Source organism: Agelaius tricolor, unplaced genomic scaffold, assembly GCF_023055355.1.
Source record: "Agelaius tricolor isolate 1412-34295 unplaced genomic scaffold, bAgeTri1.0.p SCAF_4, whole genome shotgun sequence".
NCBI classification, from domain to species: domain Eukaryota; kingdom Metazoa; phylum Chordata; class Aves; order Passeriformes; family Icteridae; genus Agelaius; species Agelaius tricolor.
Genome location: NW_027269264.1, coordinates 29,509,977 through 29,527,197, shown reverse-complemented (window position 1 = coordinate 29,527,197; position 17,221 = coordinate 29,509,977). Strand labels below are relative to the sequence as shown.

The window sequence follows — 17,221 nt, the reverse complement described above, 5'->3', positions numbered from 1 at the left end:
CAAGAGAATTTACAATCAGTAGGGAACCTAAAGGGACCAAGAGTTTATGCTTCTGATTTCTCTGAAAGAAGCATGAAACTCTACAGAGGAACTCTTACAACTGAAGACCTACTGTGCTCCAGAGTTTTTGCTTTGTAAACAATATACATATTTTTTGAAAAACAAGTCCTAATAGAATATAATTAAAAAATAAAATGGGTAACATACAAAATAAAAAGTGCCCTGTGTAACATACAAAATAATATGTGCATTGTGTTCTCCCTGTCTCTGCTACAACTGAAATAATCTCTTCTAATGAGTCTGAAGATACCTGAGGTTTGCAGTATCAAACAAAGAACCACAGCACTCAAAATAATTAACTACTATACATTTCAGATTTTAAAAAAGTATAGTATGTTATCTGAAAAATAGTCAGAAATTCATAAATCACTTTTTCCAAATATTATCTCTAACTGACATAGTGGGAGCTCTGAGAATAAAATAAACGTGTCAGTTAGTCTTAAAGACAGAGTCTACCTGGTCCTCTCTGAATGACTAAAGAACACAGTGAAGAGATAAATTATCAGTGTGTGAAGCTAAGATTCTCAATACTGAACTCATCTTGTTAGCATTTAAACGAAGTAAAATAGAGACTACAACACTTAACAAAAGTTACCTGTGCATTGATAGTAGGGGAGTTATTCAAAAGCTGATATAGTCTTTTCTACCGGACCAGAAATGTCCCTCGAGGGAACAAATGTCCCTTGAGGGAAGTTTTAAAATTTAAGTCAGTTAAAAAGCTATCCTATACCCCACCTCAGCATCAATACATGTAGGTATCTCAAAGTGGGATGCCACAAGGATGATGGCAGATTCTTTCCAGTGGTGGCCACAGAGAGGATGATGAAGTGGCCATATATTAAACCACAAGAAACTTCTCCTCAACCTGAGGAAGAGCTTCTTTATATTGAGGGTGGCAGAGCACTGGAACAGGCTGCCCAGGGAGGTTGTGGTGTTTCCCTCTCTGGAGACACTCAAAACATGGACATGTTCCTTTGTCGCCTGCTCCAGGTGACCCTACCTTGGCAGAGGAGTTGGACTGGATGATCTCCAGAGGTTCCTTTCAACCCTAAATTTGTCCCACCTGCTTTCTTGCTTTTTGAGATTCTAGGTACATGCTCTCAACTCTTTTCATGTGGAAGTCCATTTCATGAAATGCTGCAAAAGGCATTTTGCAGCAGCAGGCTAGGACTGTGGGGTTTCAGAGACATCAGGTCTCCCCATTTATGTGTTCATGAAAAAAAATTTAAATGTCTGGTAAAGTAGCTAGCTTGCTACAACACAGAACAGTACTACCTTGCTACCAACTCTTTCTCTGAACTTCTAATCTTCTTTTACCACAAGAACTCCAGAAACATTAATTTTGTTGAATCTAAGGCTCCATTTATGTGCCCTGCAAGTCAGATACTTGAGCTTCTCATTACTGTCTTTTTTCCTATGTTCAGAGCATTACCCTTTAATAATTATAATAAATCTCAGTTTTCAAATAATGGAGAATCCTTCATTTAAAACTAATATGTTTTGTGCTTTAAGTTTTTTCCACTGAAACATATGCCAACAGGTGCACATTCATTTCCTTGAATATTATTAATTTTTTCCCCTAGCTCTTTTTCCAGTAATTCGCTATCCAATAGACCTTGTGAACTCTCTCCTGTCTTTCTATCTAAGCTCAGAAGAAAAACAAGATTCACTTAATTCCTTTACTAGCTCTCCTCTCTTTGCAGGTTAAAAATTAAATGAATGCCCAAACTGAGACAGTTCAAAACTCTAAGTTTTCTTGGTACACACAGATTAAATGATGTTTCTTATGACCAGTTTAAGCCCAGAAAGGAGTTATGAAAAGTGCGTCCTGAGCAGCTAAACTGGATTCAAACAAATTTTGTTTTCTAACAAAGTAAAAAAACAAAAACAGGAACAAGACCAAGAACAAGAACAGGAACAGGAACAGAAACAAAAACAAAACCAAAAGTAGTATCACCCTAAAACTTGTATCAATCTTCCTTTATTCTAAAATTTGGTAAGTCAATTAACCTACGTAATAGACGAATCCTGACTCCATCCTGAACAGAATCTAATCCTTTGGCCAAAATGTGGAGTAAAGATTTTCTCAAATTTTGGAACTGGTTTCCTTTTACTCAAAAGGCTCAGCTCCACAGCTCTTTTCTGATTACAGAATCTGTTAAAATTGGGTCTTTTTACCGTAAAGAAGGCACTGCTGAAAACAACTGGGCAATGTGACATGGCTTTGCCTTCAAATGCTTAAGAAAAATACTGAACACCAAAACTGAATTTTTTGGGGTTTTTTTCAATGTCTGGTTGTCCGAAAAATATACCCTTCACTTCCCCTCAAACTACATGCTCCCAGTAAATATTTTAATTAAAAATCTAAATTTCACTACCAGCAGAGTTTCGACTGATCTGCAAAGAAAGAAGCCATTCATACACCTATTTCAAAAGAGTAATTCTGCTATACTAAGAAAATAAAAATTCCTCTGAACAGTATTTTTAAGAACAAATTAGTCATTTTTATAATCTCTCTCCAAAGATCAGAATACACTTAAGGCAGGAAAACTCTGAACCATCTAATAGAGCCTGTAAGTCACACTTGTCAGCAAGATTTTCTTTTATATATGGTCTAATATCCCCAAGGTGAGGGTTAAGCTAAATATATATATATAATGGCAGGCTTATTTGTTTAAAATAAAATCAACCAAATGTAATCAGCATCCCATTCCTACCTTAACTCTTTTAAAATGTTTCCATTAAATCCATTTTCCCTGACCTTAAATGGCACTTTATATTTGCTTTAATATATGGAATGTGTTTAATCTTGAGAGATTTTAACTAAAACAATCATATTCAGATGTACATAAAAGCAAATTGGGAAGAGAAGGGCAAGGAGGGCATTTTTTTCTATGATGTTTGCTGAAGATAAACAACTGGTAGAGAGATGGGCAAATCCTAGTTTTTAACCATACCCTGAACTGGACAAATTCACTAGACTTTTGTATTTTCTATCTCTTTTACGACTTAAAACATCTGTATTTCAAGTAAAAGTATCAGTGCTTAAATATGCTTCCTGTATGCCCCATTCTTTGTTTTCTTTCAATTTCTTTAATATAGTCACAATTAAACATTGGAATAATGTATTGAGAAACACTCCAGCACTGTTAATGTTGTTATAATTTCTTCAGATTGCAACAGTAATCAGAAACAGATGGACATGCTTATTTTTGTGAAGTGACCTCAGAAAGTAATGTAACTTGGGCCAGTCCAGCTGAGCCTCAGTGCTCATTATTTTGATTCCTTCATCCTTCACTGAGGAAGCCACTGTCAGACACTTGCTAATCTAAGAGGTTTGCAGTTGTGAGTGAAAACACAGATAAGGAGCTCACTAAACCTTCTTCTGGAAAAGCCTCATGAATGTGGATTCAATCAGAAGTCAGATGTCAAAATCAAAACTAGCTCTCTGAAAATGGTTGCAAATGCCAAAACTAAACTGTGGTGTATATATTGACAATTGCATGTGCAAATTTCGTAACTTTGTAACTTAGCTGAGATACTGCAAAAGGTAACATCTAGATCTTTGTGCAACACAACGCCTAGAATGATTCCAGGACAATACATCAATTTCTGTCTTTATTAAATGCATGTTGGTAAAATGCAGAAGTAAAAACTGGATGAAACATAACAGTCTACAGTTATACTTTAGAGATCTGTTTTTAAGAATTGGAGGGATGCTAAATTCTGCCACAGGAAACTTTCCTGTACTAAAAAATTCAAGTACTATTATATATTTCTAGGAAATCACTGACCCGCAGTAATACTTCATACAGACTTCTCTAAACTGCTAGACAAAAGGACCTTTTATTTCTTATTGCTACAATAAAACACTTTGTGCAGTGTAACTCTACCAGAGCTTCTCACTTTAGATTTCATAAAAACTTTTCTGCCATGTTTTTTACTGTGCTTGCTTTTCCTTTACTAGTAAAACTAATTCATGGACCTAAAAGTTCTTGAACAGAAACAAAACAACCTAACTGCAAACATAAACCAAAAAAATAGTGACCCTGAGGTATGCATTTTTTTGGGGCAGCTTTGATTTGACTTATAAATCCAAAGTGTACAAACCTACTTGCTTGAATGTACACAAAGATTTGTTGTATTTATTGCTCTCATGTTTTCTGTGTTCTCAGAATCTTTACCAACTATTTGAATAAATATGCAGTACACATACATTTTAAATTTCCAAAAGCAATATTCCCTAGAGTGATTCGGCATAGGAGAACTGCATATCGCCTAAAGAAAACCCACCAAAACACACAAATAACATCTCAATAAAAGCTATAAAGAATTACTGAGAAGTAGGTTTAGTGCATAGAGCACTGCCAAACAAAAGCCGTAAGATTTGGCCACCCCCAGAATGAAGGTTTCCCTGAGATTTCAGTTGCACTGCAGATATAGTTTTTGACACTGATGAAAAAAGAAAGCATGATGGGGTAATTTCCACTCTGCAAAGATAACCTGCACTGTGGAATTTAGAAAGGTTATCTGCAAAAACTGCCTGAATAAACAGGCTATACTTGAGGGGTAGTTTTTTTGCAACATTTTAAACTGAAAGTCTCTCTCACAAATTTTGCTCATTGCTAGCTTACCTCCTGTTTGAGTGATGACTTGAATGTCACTAGAAAGTGGTCCATCCCCAACAGAAGTAAAAGCAAGAACCTTCACAGAGTATGTTTTCTGGGGTACCAGATTCCCAATAGTGGTAATATGGCTGTCAGCCACATTGTGCTTCATCCAACTGTTGACATGTTGAGTGGGGTCCATGGTGTAATAAACTCTGTAACCTTGAATTTGCCCATTAGGTTCCTCGGGCTCTTCCCACTGTACCAGAATGGTGGTGGAGCTCAGCATACGGGCCTGTACATTGCGTGGTGCACTTGAAGGTGCTTGCTCTGAAGTCCTTGTTGACACAGGCTCGCTGGGGGGCCCTCGCCCAATGTTATTTACAGCAACTACCCGAAATTCGTACTCTGAATACGGGCTTAGGCCAGCCACGCTGTAACGTGTTGTGGCCACCCCATCAATTTCTTTATATGGCTCCTCTGAGTTTTTGGGTTTGTGTTGGATTATGTAGTACGAAACCGGCTCAGGGTTTCCAGAATCCCAAGTCAACGTTATGCTAGTTGCTGTGCTTTCTGTCACCACAGGTGTTCCAGGAGGTTTGGGTAAGGCTAAATACACATAACAAAAAATACAGTTAGCACTATGTAACAGTAGACATTCTTTATTAGAATAAAAAAGCTTACAAACAGTAACTAAGAACAAAACAAAAATAAACGGGAAGACAAAATGGAAAGAAGGAGTAATCTGTTCAGAGCAAGCTTTTGTCAATTACAATTTCCTCCAAAAACTACTGGAAAATCTTCACTCTGTCCAATGCAGTTAATTTGTCATGAATTAATGATACTGACTTTTGTAATAAATCCATAACCATATCCAAAGAGGAATCTTATAGAAAGGCAATTCACAATTATAACTGAATTTTCAGATATTTTTTGAACCTCTTGTTTTCAATTACTCAGTGAATATGATACTTGGACACCCAGCAATTCTAAAAATCAAATGACTGGTTCTCAAAGGTTCCTGCTGTTGATAAAGAAACACAACATTTCAAGATAATTTCTTTAACTGAAATGAAGGCTGGGAGCTAGACACAGAAGAGTAATGGAAAATTATTACTAACTTATTTTAATAAATATTAATTTTTCAATTAGTGATTATTACTGCTGTCTGAACCCGTATTTTGTCTTATGCTAGTGAGTGGTTAGAAGATTTACCCTCTTGATTTAAGAGGGCAAATGGCATTTAGACCTTTCAGTGTAATATGTTTGCTCAGAATGAATGAAATAAAAGACAGAACTGTGTCCAAATAAATGTGCTTGAGATATACCTTTGACAGTTATCTGCGCTATTGCTTCTATAACGCCAAGGGTAGACATAGCAACGCAAGTATAGTTTGCAGACTGTCTGACATCATTAAGCTCAAGGACGTTTCTCCCTATTGGCATATCATCCTCAGGTGTCAAATCTTCTGCTCCTAGCATCCATTTCACATATGGCATTGGTGATCCCACCGCAACACAGGTGATATTTACACTCCCGCCAGGCATGATCTCATGATTTGTTGGGGGTATAGAAAACCTCGGTGGGACCCGTCGAACTGGAACAAAACACAAAAAAAAGGTAATAACATATACAAAAAAGGAAACTGAGTCTTGCATAAGGAAAGCATGCAGTGTACAGACACAATTTATTATTTTAGTGTTTATTCCAGTCTGCCAGAAAATATATATAAGAGAAATAAGAGACTAAACAAGAATTTTGTCTGCACACAGTATGATTTATTCTGTATTTATTTGAGGATATCATTAGGCACATTCATACAAAGGCTGATTCAGACCTGCTAGGGCCCCACATGTAACTAACTACATACTAACAATACACAAACACCATGCAAAGATATACACGCACACGTGCACGCACACACACAGGCGCACATATATATATGCATTTTTTTATGCCGACACATATATATATGCACAGAAGAAAACTGGAAGGTCAACAGCATGCTTGAGTTGATCACCAACTTCAATGCTGCATGCTTCCAGTTGATGTGAATAAATGTGCTACACCACATCGTCACATCACAGTCCTGGAACACACTGCCTAGAATAAATTGAAAGTGCAATTTCATTTGCTTTCAGACTCAAAGTAGATGCAGCCTCAAGACCTCACACTAACACTGAAACAAACATAGAAAAAATATAGAATTGCACACAGATTCAAATATATATATATATATATATACACACATATGTATACATATATACAAATGTATATAAATATACATATACATATATATATTGAGAGAGAGAGACAGATAGAAAAAGAGACAGAGTCACAGAAAGAAACTAGGCAAAGCCAGTACAAAGTACTGGATTTGGTCATGCAGGCAAGCAAATGACAGAAACTGTAGAGAATCATGCTTAGGGAAATGTCTGAGTAAAAACTGCAGAGAGAAAACAACACAAAAAAACCCCACTGGGTGAGAAAAAGAAACTTGAAAGCGATGGAAATAGGATAGGCTGACAGATACAGGAGTTTAAGAGGAGCATAGCATTTGAGGGAGAAGGAACTTAGATTAAATTTAGGTGGTTAAAAAGCAACTGCTAGGAAGAGCGACTGGGGAAATAGCAGAATATTTAACATTCAGGGTTCTACTATGCTCACAGTTTAGGGAAAGCAAAATAAGGATTAATAATATTAGACATTTCTGTATTGATAGCAAGGGGTGGCAACCTTAAACACATAGCAGGACATTTCACTAACAGAGTAGTTAATATTAAGTAGTTAAAAACAAACACAACACCGAGAAAATTACCAGGCAATAACAGATCAGTGTTCCTGCTTCAAATATTCTCAGTGGTGTGCACATGTGTGTAGGAGGTGGATGTGACAGAGGTAGCTGAGAGAGGTAGGCTTGCATTTAGGCCTTTCATTGGATGGTGTACTCAAAACTGTATTTATTTGGCCTTAATAGAGGCTAATCATTAAACACAGTTTTAATTCAGCAAAAAAGTTAGAAGTAAAATAAGACTATAAGTGAGTTTGAAAACAAAAAAAAAAAAAACCAAAAAACCAACAGGAAAACTATATTAATCTGAAACCTTTCCTCCAGGCTTGATTAAATTTCCGTGATCCTCTATGGATTCAGAAGGGGCTTACTGCAATGGCCTCATGAGTGAATGACAGGCAGAAGGGGAACAAGCAGAGAGCAAAACATCCGTAAACGGCCAGTTCACAGAGGCCACACAAAGCAAACACCAAGCAATGAGCAACTTCTTGTATTGCACAAAATCCTTATAGACAAAGGAGAGTTTAGTCTTCATGCGTGGGCTATTTGGAAAAGCAACTACTGAAACCATTCCTTGAAAAGCAGGCATCAGTATGAACAAGAAATTAAAAGGGAAGAAAAGCAGGAACACTGACCAAGTTTAGTAGACGTTAGTATTAAAAGCTAAAGAGATTGCCATGCATCCAGGTTCATTCTCTCGTGTCATGCACAACAGTTAGATACCAGCACTCATCAGAAGCCATGACCAGAGCATTCTCTGCTTAAACATAACATTAACTTAAAAAATGCCACAATGCAGCTACATTCATTTCATTTGTATTCTTTGTTATTGGTTTAATTAATAGTTTTGTAAGGTGGGTAAAAAGTAAAAAACACACCAACCTTCTCGCAGCTCTGAGGGATGTAGGGGGTTTGATGCAGAACACAATGAAATGAGGAAAGGAGAAAAACAAGGGAAACACAGAGAGAGTAAAAAGGCCATATCAAGGCTTTCAACTGCTACTTGAACATCTCTACTTGCTCTAATTAAACCTTCCTACCTCATCTTGAAAAGTTAGCATTTTCCACAGCTACAATGGAAACAATAGCTAGCATAATTTTGAAATTTTCCTTTGGATATAAAGGTATACATGCCTCATGCAGTACAGGAGAGTCAGTATGTTGGAGGAGAAGAGAAAGAAAATAAAAGATCAAATAAATTTCTACGGATGTTATAACTATGAAAGGTTTTACTTTCTTTTTCTTTTTTAATTAGCCAAAAGAGTAACACCATATGAAAACGCATCAGGTTGATAGAAAAATCAGCTCTAAAAAAATTTCAAAATCAGGCTAGACATTTTCTGTTAGGTCATCCATCCTACAGTAAGGTTTAAGCTGTTTATATTTTCATTCCTATTTCCCCCGCCCGTCCCCTTATATAATAGACACACACACACACACATATATATACACACATATGTATGTATGTATGTAATAGGCTTTGTTTTACAGAACTCTAGATCAATCAGACGTAGGAAATACTGCCTGAAACAAAGCCCTTCTTTCTAGTTGAATCAAAAAAAAAAAATCCATATGTTAATAACCATTTTTACCACCATACAGAAGAATATAATGGTTTTATTATTAGTCATACCTGTCATACACAAAGGAAATGTCTTAAAATAATATAGCCAATTGACTCCTATCATTCTAAAGGACTACACTTCACTTACAAGTCTACACTAAAAAAAAAAAAAAATTAAAAAAAATATATATACACATACATATATATTAAGAAGAAAGAGAAAAGAAGAAAATACAGTTTTGCTCTGCATACATAAAGTTATAATGTTAGAAGCCTTTCCTTTGCAGTTAGACAGCAGAGGTCAGGTAGGCATACACCTCAATGCCCCAGGGTTACACTCAGCTGATTAGTGGCACACAGAGCAGTCACTTCAGGAGTTTGAAAAGAAAAGCAAAATAAAACAAAACAAATACAAGAAAATAAATGCAAAGCACAATTTAACTTAATGCAGGAAAAAAATAGAAGTTAAAATGCAAAAATATAAATATACTTACAAACCTTAACCCACAGGATAGACTGGACTCAAGAGTGCTTTAAAAGAACAAAATAAACCCCAAGCCTTTCCTCTACAGTTTAAAATTAGCTTTACAATTGACACATTTACCATGGCATTTTCATCATTACAGTGGTAACTGTACAGATCCTGAGAGTATCTTAGCCCTGAGCCTGCACGAACAGTGGATGCCAGGGTTATGTCATTCCTACCTCTGACATATAGATTGGCAGGGGCAGAATAGCGTGTACCCGCACTGTTGGTTGCAACACACTCATATTTGCCTTGGTCAGATTCTTCACTCAGTTCAATTTGGAGGGCACCTGTATGAATATAAAATACATTGCCAAAAAGAGGGTCAGAGAAGGCTTTTTACATCCATAATAATACACCCCTCAACAATATGAAAAGCTTGTATGCGAAGGTCCACTCAACGTCGATTCATTTTCTTGCTAAGGTGCACAGACAGAAAATGATGCAATGAAAAAAACAGAGATTATTTTTTTCACATCATCAGTGCTAGCACAGGAAAACAATTAGCATTTGGCAAAAAAAAACACAACAAAACCCTGTCTAAACAATACTATTTCCTAAACCATTAAATGAAGATGGGTGAGACTGCTTCAAGGAAGAATGGCTTTTAATAAAACAATAGAGATTAAATAGTTGGGTCATTATAGTTTTTTATTTTTTATCTAATTGTTTCAATCTAGTAACAAAAGTAGCACAAAAGGTGGTACTCATAAAAAAGCAGGACAGACTTCAAGAAATCTTCTGCTGAAGAAAGCCAAAAATGCGCAGCAAGAACAAAAAGGCTGCTTGAAGTGAAAAAAAAGAAATTGTATTAGTCATTTACAATTATCAAAATATTATTTTAAAGAAATAAAACTCCTTTAAGACATGCAGATTGATAAGAAAAGAAAGACCGTTTTCCGCAACTTACAATCTTAAAGTACGTTTGCTGAAAAACAAAGAGCAGTTGAATTAGAAGACAAAAAAGTTTCAAAAGTATGGTCTATGCCAACAAGGAAGAACCAACCAACCACTGCTGAGGACCATAGAAGGGCCCCTCCTGAGACACCCATCAAAATCCACAAGTGGGATTAGCAGTGTGGTGTCACAAAACCCAAGAAAAATATAAAACAAGAATTACAAAAGAAGTAAACAGTTTTGCTAGAAAATCAAAAACCAACAATACCACATACCACCAAGAATAATGAGTCAGTAACCTTTCATTTCCAAAGCCTGTAGATTAGAAGATCCAAAAATCCAGAGGTGAGAGAATTCCAAAAAAAAGAAAACTACAACAACAACCAAAAAAAAAAAAAAAGGCAAAACCACAATAAAAGGAAAAAACCACTTCTGTAATTCTTTTGGGGGGGGGGATACATAATTTTAAATTTTATGAAGTTAAAGAAAAAAAAGAGGATTGAAGAAGAACAAAACCAAAAACCTTTTATGAAAGATAAGACAAAAAGAAGATAGTCCATGTTGTCTTCTGCATGTCTGCTACTGTTCTCCAGACCATCTTGGCTTTGGTCCAGGAAAAGAACAGCTAAGGAAGAAAAAAGTGATCTTTTTTTTGCTCCAGTTGGACAAAAAAAAAAAAGGAAGGAAAAAAAGAAGAAAAAAAAGAAGAAAAAGAAAAAAGAAGAAAAAGAAGAAGAAGAAAAAAGAGAAGAAGAAGAAAAAGAAAAAGAAAAAAGAGGGACAAATGGTACGCTGTGACTGGGCTATGGCCAGGAGACCTGGATATGCTTTCTTTGAAGCATATCACTTTTTTTTTTTTTTTTTTTTTTTTATTTTTTTTTTTTTTTTTTTTTTTTTTTTAATGAACAAATGAAAAGGGGAAAGGAAAAGGCAATGTGAAGAAAGAAAGGTCACAATATGAGAGTCACTGATTATAACCAAACAGGACAAAGGAAAAAGAAAATCAGATGATGGACATTTCCGTGGTTTTTATTTTGTTTTGTTTTTTCCTTATGGAAAACAAAACAAAACAAAACCAAAAACAGGACAAAATGAGAGGGATGAAAGGACAGAAAGAATGAGTAAGATCATTCTGTGAACGTTAGTTCAGCACTCTTACCTCTTATTGGTGTACCACCTGGGTGGATAATATGAATGCAAATAAGATTAGAAAGAAGAAGCATTAGTACGAGAAGAAGGAGGCTAGGGCTTTGGAAGAAGAATCAAATTAGATTTACAGAATTAAATAAGGTCTTAAGAGAAACTTGAATTACTATACTGTTAAAACAGGAATATATTAGATAGTATTATCAGGTTATAAAATCAAGTTGCATTGTACCACAAAGGGCAAAAAGGCTATAATTGGCTGCACTGCCATTCTCAGAGTAGCATCTGAGTTCTTAGACGTTCGGTTATATAGGGTTAGAAATGTATCAAATATGCCTCAAATACTTAAAGGAAACTTTACAAAACTGTACTTATGACATATTTTAGGAAAATATTGGAAATTCTATTTAAATATATATATATATATATATATAGATCTATATATATATAAAAAGAGGATATACTGAAGTCTATCTCAAAACAAACACTGTAGTTTAGGCTGGATTATGGCATTTACTGTTCTAGATCTATGTGATACATGTGTACTGTTTCTTTTAGGTGTTGCTATGACTGATAAGACAACATTTCTGTGGAGGTGTGCGTGTGCGCCACTATAGGGGTCTGGTGACTACACTGACTGTTAGTAAAATGCATGCCATGCATTTTAAGAATAATAATACTAATCATATAATAATTATCATAATCATAATAATAATATTCTGAATATGGAAATTAGTGGGGGTGAAGTGCGCTTCAGAACTAAGCACTTACCAATAGATTCTGGAGATTTAAATACGGAGAGAAGAAAGACAGCATAAAAATATTATTATATTCCTTATAATTTGGTACAAAGTTTTCAGTTAAAGCTTTATATACTAAATCATCTATGTCACATGTGAAAAAATCTTAATTTACATTAACAGAAGGTTAATTTACACAGTTCTGCTGACAACAAGCAAAAAGTAGGTTAACAAGACGATTTAACATCACAGGACAGGTCAAAAGCTGAGAATTCTGGGAAGACACGTGATTAAACAACTTAGATTCTACAACGATATCTACTACAATTGTTGAAGAAAAAAGCTCATTATATCCCAGTGATCAATGATCGGATCTTATTTTGGGATAAGCATTAAACTCGATAAATTTAGAGATTTGTTTGTCTGTTTCTGGTTTTGTTTTGTTTTGTTTTTAATCTAAAGAGAGCAAAAGAATAAACTAAGGCAGGAGGAGAGTGAGAGAACTGCTAGGGAGGTGCAAGGGGCAAAGAGAGAGAAAGAGCAGCAAAAGCTGGAATCTACACCAAAAGCAGACTTCTGTAGATCCAGAAAATATAGGATTCATAAAGCTTTAGCGTGGACGCACACTACTGTGGCTAAATGTGTTGGAAAAATGCTCAGCCAGCAAAAAACCCCCAACTTTGTTCCATAGATTTCCCAAAGATTTCATTTCCTTTTTTTTTTTTTCAGGTATAAATCTGCATGGGAAGAAGTACTGTGCTTTATGTATTTGTGAGAGGAAAGAAGATGTGTCCAAACTGGCTAATCTTTGGTGAAGTCAAATGTGGAAAAGACAGCAATAAACACATTTTAGATTTTAATTGAAGTGTCTAATGCAGGTTTTGGTTTTGATGAATATAACCATTGGTACTCCTTGCAATTTCTGAATGAAGTCCAATGTTGAAATAAATTTGTTAAAAAAAATTAAAAGGAAAGAAGAAAGAAAGAGGAGAAAATGGATCCATCAAGTACTGCAGAAAGCAGTAAAGAAAAAAATTATCAAAAAATACAGTCACAGCAGTGAGCAATGTGGAGTAAACAGAAGCTGCAAAACACATAGAGACAGACTCTATAGAAAGCTATGACAACATCACAGACATGGACAACATACTCAGTAACACAGAAAAGGAGAGGGGAAAGAGAAATTATTACCTATAAATAAAATATTTTTAAAAAAGGAGAGAAAGAAAAGAAAGAAAAAGTGAGAGAGAACAACTCTGGGCGTCGGTGGAAACAGTAACAAGACCCTACCTGAGCGTAGTTGCTTGATGCGGCCATTGTTGTTGCTTGTGTCAACAGGTAAGAAATCTTTGAACCAAGTTATTTCAGGATCAGGATTGCCACTGGCTGCACATAACATGGTAGCTGTACGAGTTCGTTCAACCACCTTCAGCTGTGGGCCCATATCAATGGTTGGAAAACCTCGAGGAATTTGATCCTCTGAAAAAGAAATTCATAAATTGAGGGATTTAATTTCAGTTGTGCTGTGCTGCATGAAAGCCCAAATCATCCTGCTTAACATTTAGTGATCCCCTAATTATTCATAAACAACAAACAATTGATCAAAATGCTGATACAAAAGAAAAAGTTAATTAAAAATGGCTATAAGCTTTATAATTATAAAATCATATGAGATACGCTACCTAGCATATTGGACTCATACTAAGGTACCACAGAACACTAATGTTGCCCTTCTTGCAAGAGGCCCTACTGTTTTACATGAAATATCAAGTTACCATTATCAAATCTACCAACCTTAAGGAAAATTCCTCTTTATACCAGAGAAGTACACAAGGAAGGATCACTATGCAGTGTAAGATCTGGCCACTAACTCAGAAGACCTAAGTTATGTTTCTTGCTTCTATCATTATTGCTTATCTATTGCCCCTGTGCTTTGATTGTCCATCCTATAGATGGACTTGATAGTGCTTTGCTGCTACAAGGGAATGCTGCAAAGATGAATGCCTTGTAGGACTGCAAAACACTGAGAAATTCTAAACATTGCAGCTGTGTGGACAGCAAAGTTAAAGTGGCACGAAACTCACAATGATATTGAATAGATACAACAGGGTCTATTAAAATACTCAGATACAGCCCCAAATCCTCATGCTAGTGTGGTTAATACTGAAATATTAAAAAATATTGTACAAGAGTAATTGGCCTTCATAATGTGACACCTACTAGCAAGTAACACTGACAGCACAGTAGGATCAGGAAATTTCTCAGAAATCAAGTTTGCATGGCTAAAATAACCTGTTTGAAATAAAAAATCTTGCTCCTCATTTCCACTGCAATGGCAAAAATATTTTTATTGAAAAATAATATTAATTCCATTCAAAAATGAAAATCAAAAATAACCAAAGAAAGAGGATCAACACTAACTATAAACCACATGTTATTTAATGTCTTAACTAATCATTACTGCCATGCAATTGATTAGGGGATAAAACTAACAGGAGAAATTGTTCAACATTAACTCTCTTTAGTTAAGAAGTGTCACATTTTCAAAGATGTCAGATAAGTCTTCAGACTTTTCTGAAAAAATGCATAGCAAGCAAACACAGCCTACAGATCTTTGTAGTTCCTGGGGTGTGATGCTGCTCATGAGCTACCTAACTGCTTGCAATACAAGTGCACATAGATAACCATAGAATAACAGAAGGCTTTAGGACCTTAAACAAAATCTACATTCAATCCCTCTGCCATGGACAGAAATCTCTTCCATTAGACCAAATTACTCAGAGATACATCCAACCTGGTCTTGTACACCTTCAGAGATGGGGGATCCACAAACTGTCTGAGCAACCTATTTCAGTGCCTCACCACCTTCAGAGTAAAGCTTTTCTTCTTAAGGTCTAATCAAAACCTACCCTCCTTCAGCTTAGGGAAAATCTCCCATTTCCTATCCCTTTTGAAAAGTTCCTCTCCAGCCTTTTGTAGCCCCTCCTTTAGGTACTGGAAAGCATAACAAGGTCACCAGAGCTTTATCCTTTCTCGGCTGAACAGCCTCAACTCTCTCAGCTTTTCTTTGTAGAAGAGGTATTTCAGACCTCTCATCAACTTGTGGCTATCTACTGGACTCGTTCTAACTAATCAAAGTCTTTCTTGTGTTGGAGGCTCCAGACCTGGACACAGTACTCCAGGTGGCAGTCTCACAACAAAAGAATAGAAGGGTGTAAGCATATCCCTTTACCTCCTGGACAGGCCTCTTTTGATGCAGTCCAGGATAAGATTGGCTTTCTGAGCTGCGAGTGTACATTGCAGGGTCATATCAAACTTTTCATCCACAAACATCCTGTCTTTCTTCCCAGGGTAAGCCTCAATTTGTTTTCCACTAAGTCTGTATTATTATTTGGAATGACCCCAACAAAGGTACAGAACCTTTCACTCGGCCTTGTTGCACTTCCTCAGGTTCCATGTCTCAAGCCTGTTAAGGTCAATCCATGTCCTTCACTGTGGTGACCCCATCACACAGCTTGGTGTCATTGGCATATTTGCTAAGGGAGCACTCAATCCCACTGCTCATGTTGCTGACAAAGGTGCAAGGAGCACTGGTCCCAGTAGGAATCTCTTAGATCTTCAGCTGACACTAGTGTCTAACTAGAATTGAGCTGTTGACTGCAACTCTAGGAGTGCCATCATCCAGCCAATTTTTTATCCACCTGTCAAAATTCCTGCCTCTCCAGTTCAGAGACAAGGATGATATTTGGTAGAGTGTCACATGCTCCACACAAATCCATGTAGATGATTTCTGCTGCCCTTCCTTGTTCAACACTGCTGTAACGCAATCCTAGAAGGCCACCAAATTTGTCAGGCATGATTTGCCTTTAGTGAAGCCATGCCGGCTGTCACCAATCACCTAATTATTTTCAGTGTCTCTTAGCATATTTTCCAGGAGGATCTGTTCCATGACCTCTACAAGTACTGATTGTGAGACTGTTTGGCCTGTAGTTCTTTGGTCTTCCTTATCTCCCTTTTTAAAAGTGGGGTCATGTTTTCCCCTTTCCTGTTGGTGGAAATTTCACCAGACTGCCACGAGTTTTCAAATATGATGAGTAGTGGCTGCATTCTTTCATCCCAACACTCTAGTCATAAGAGAGGTCCCTGTGTTTCCATGATGCCAATTAAAGTCAGAGGCCTGCAGGCATCCACACATCTCTAGTACCACCCATGCTGCATGTGTTAGCACAAAGGGGTTTTAAGTTGCTCCGCAATGAAGCTGACTTTCTGTCTGCTGTGGCTGGACTGTCTTGGTGCTCTGCTGCTGACCTGCTTACACTCTCCAGACTTTTTCTGGCTCAGCCATCTAACTAGTACGTGTGGAATGGCATGTCCCACACTTTATCGCTATTAAACCTGATGATATCTCCCTCCCCTCATATCTAATTTAAACCCCTATCAATAAGCCCTGCTAGCCCTTCACCAAAGAATCTCTTCCCCCCTTGGAGAGAGCCGAATCCCGTCCTCATTCAGCAAGCTGGTGCCACATATATAGGCCATCCCATTATCAAAGAAATCCACATTTTGGTGATGACACTAGTCATGGAATCATGTGGGTCTATCTGTTTCTTTCAATGCTAATACCTGCAACTGGAAGAACAGAGGAGAAATAATTTTCACCCAATTCACCAACAATTCCAGGGCCTTTGTACAGTGAACACAACTGTCCAGAAAGCTTTCATGACTCTTCAGAACAAGGATTTCTACCAATCAGTTGATAAATGCCAAATCATTCACCAGCCCTAGGCTCTTGCCAAATAAAGGTATATTTCATGTCTGCTTGTAAAAGTTCTTGCTTTGGTATTAGCTGACAAGATTTGACTTGGGACACAGAACAGGATTTTTATGAC

At 36.6% G+C, this 17,221-nt stretch overlaps 1 protein-coding gene across 40 annotated transcripts in view; it reads right to left on the bottom strand.

Moving 5' to 3' along the window:
- PTPRD (protein tyrosine phosphatase receptor type D) overlaps positions 1 to 17,221 on the bottom strand; it is a 1,154,223-nt gene that overhangs the window by 127,708 nt on the left and 1,009,294 nt on the right. For 20 of the 40 annotated variants that reach the window (XM_071425013.1, XM_071425049.1, XM_071425014.1 and 17 more), the window contains 6 exons: positions 13,623 to 13,811; positions 11,606 to 11,623; positions 9,729 to 9,839; positions 8,342 to 8,353; positions 5,996 to 6,265; positions 4,695 to 5,276 (listed from right to left, as the gene is read on the bottom strand). In XM_071425013.1, the coding sequence (XP_071281114.1) occupies positions 4,695 to 5,276; positions 5,996 to 6,265; positions 8,342 to 8,353; positions 9,729 to 9,839; positions 11,606 to 11,623; positions 13,623 to 13,811 (1,182 nt within the window). The remainder of the gene's footprint in view (positions 1 to 4,694; positions 5,277 to 5,995; positions 6,266 to 8,341; positions 8,354 to 9,728; positions 9,840 to 11,605; positions 11,624 to 13,622; positions 13,812 to 17,221) is intronic. The other 20 variants (XM_071425029.1, XM_071425030.1, XM_071425032.1 and 17 more) reach the window with 3 other exon arrangements.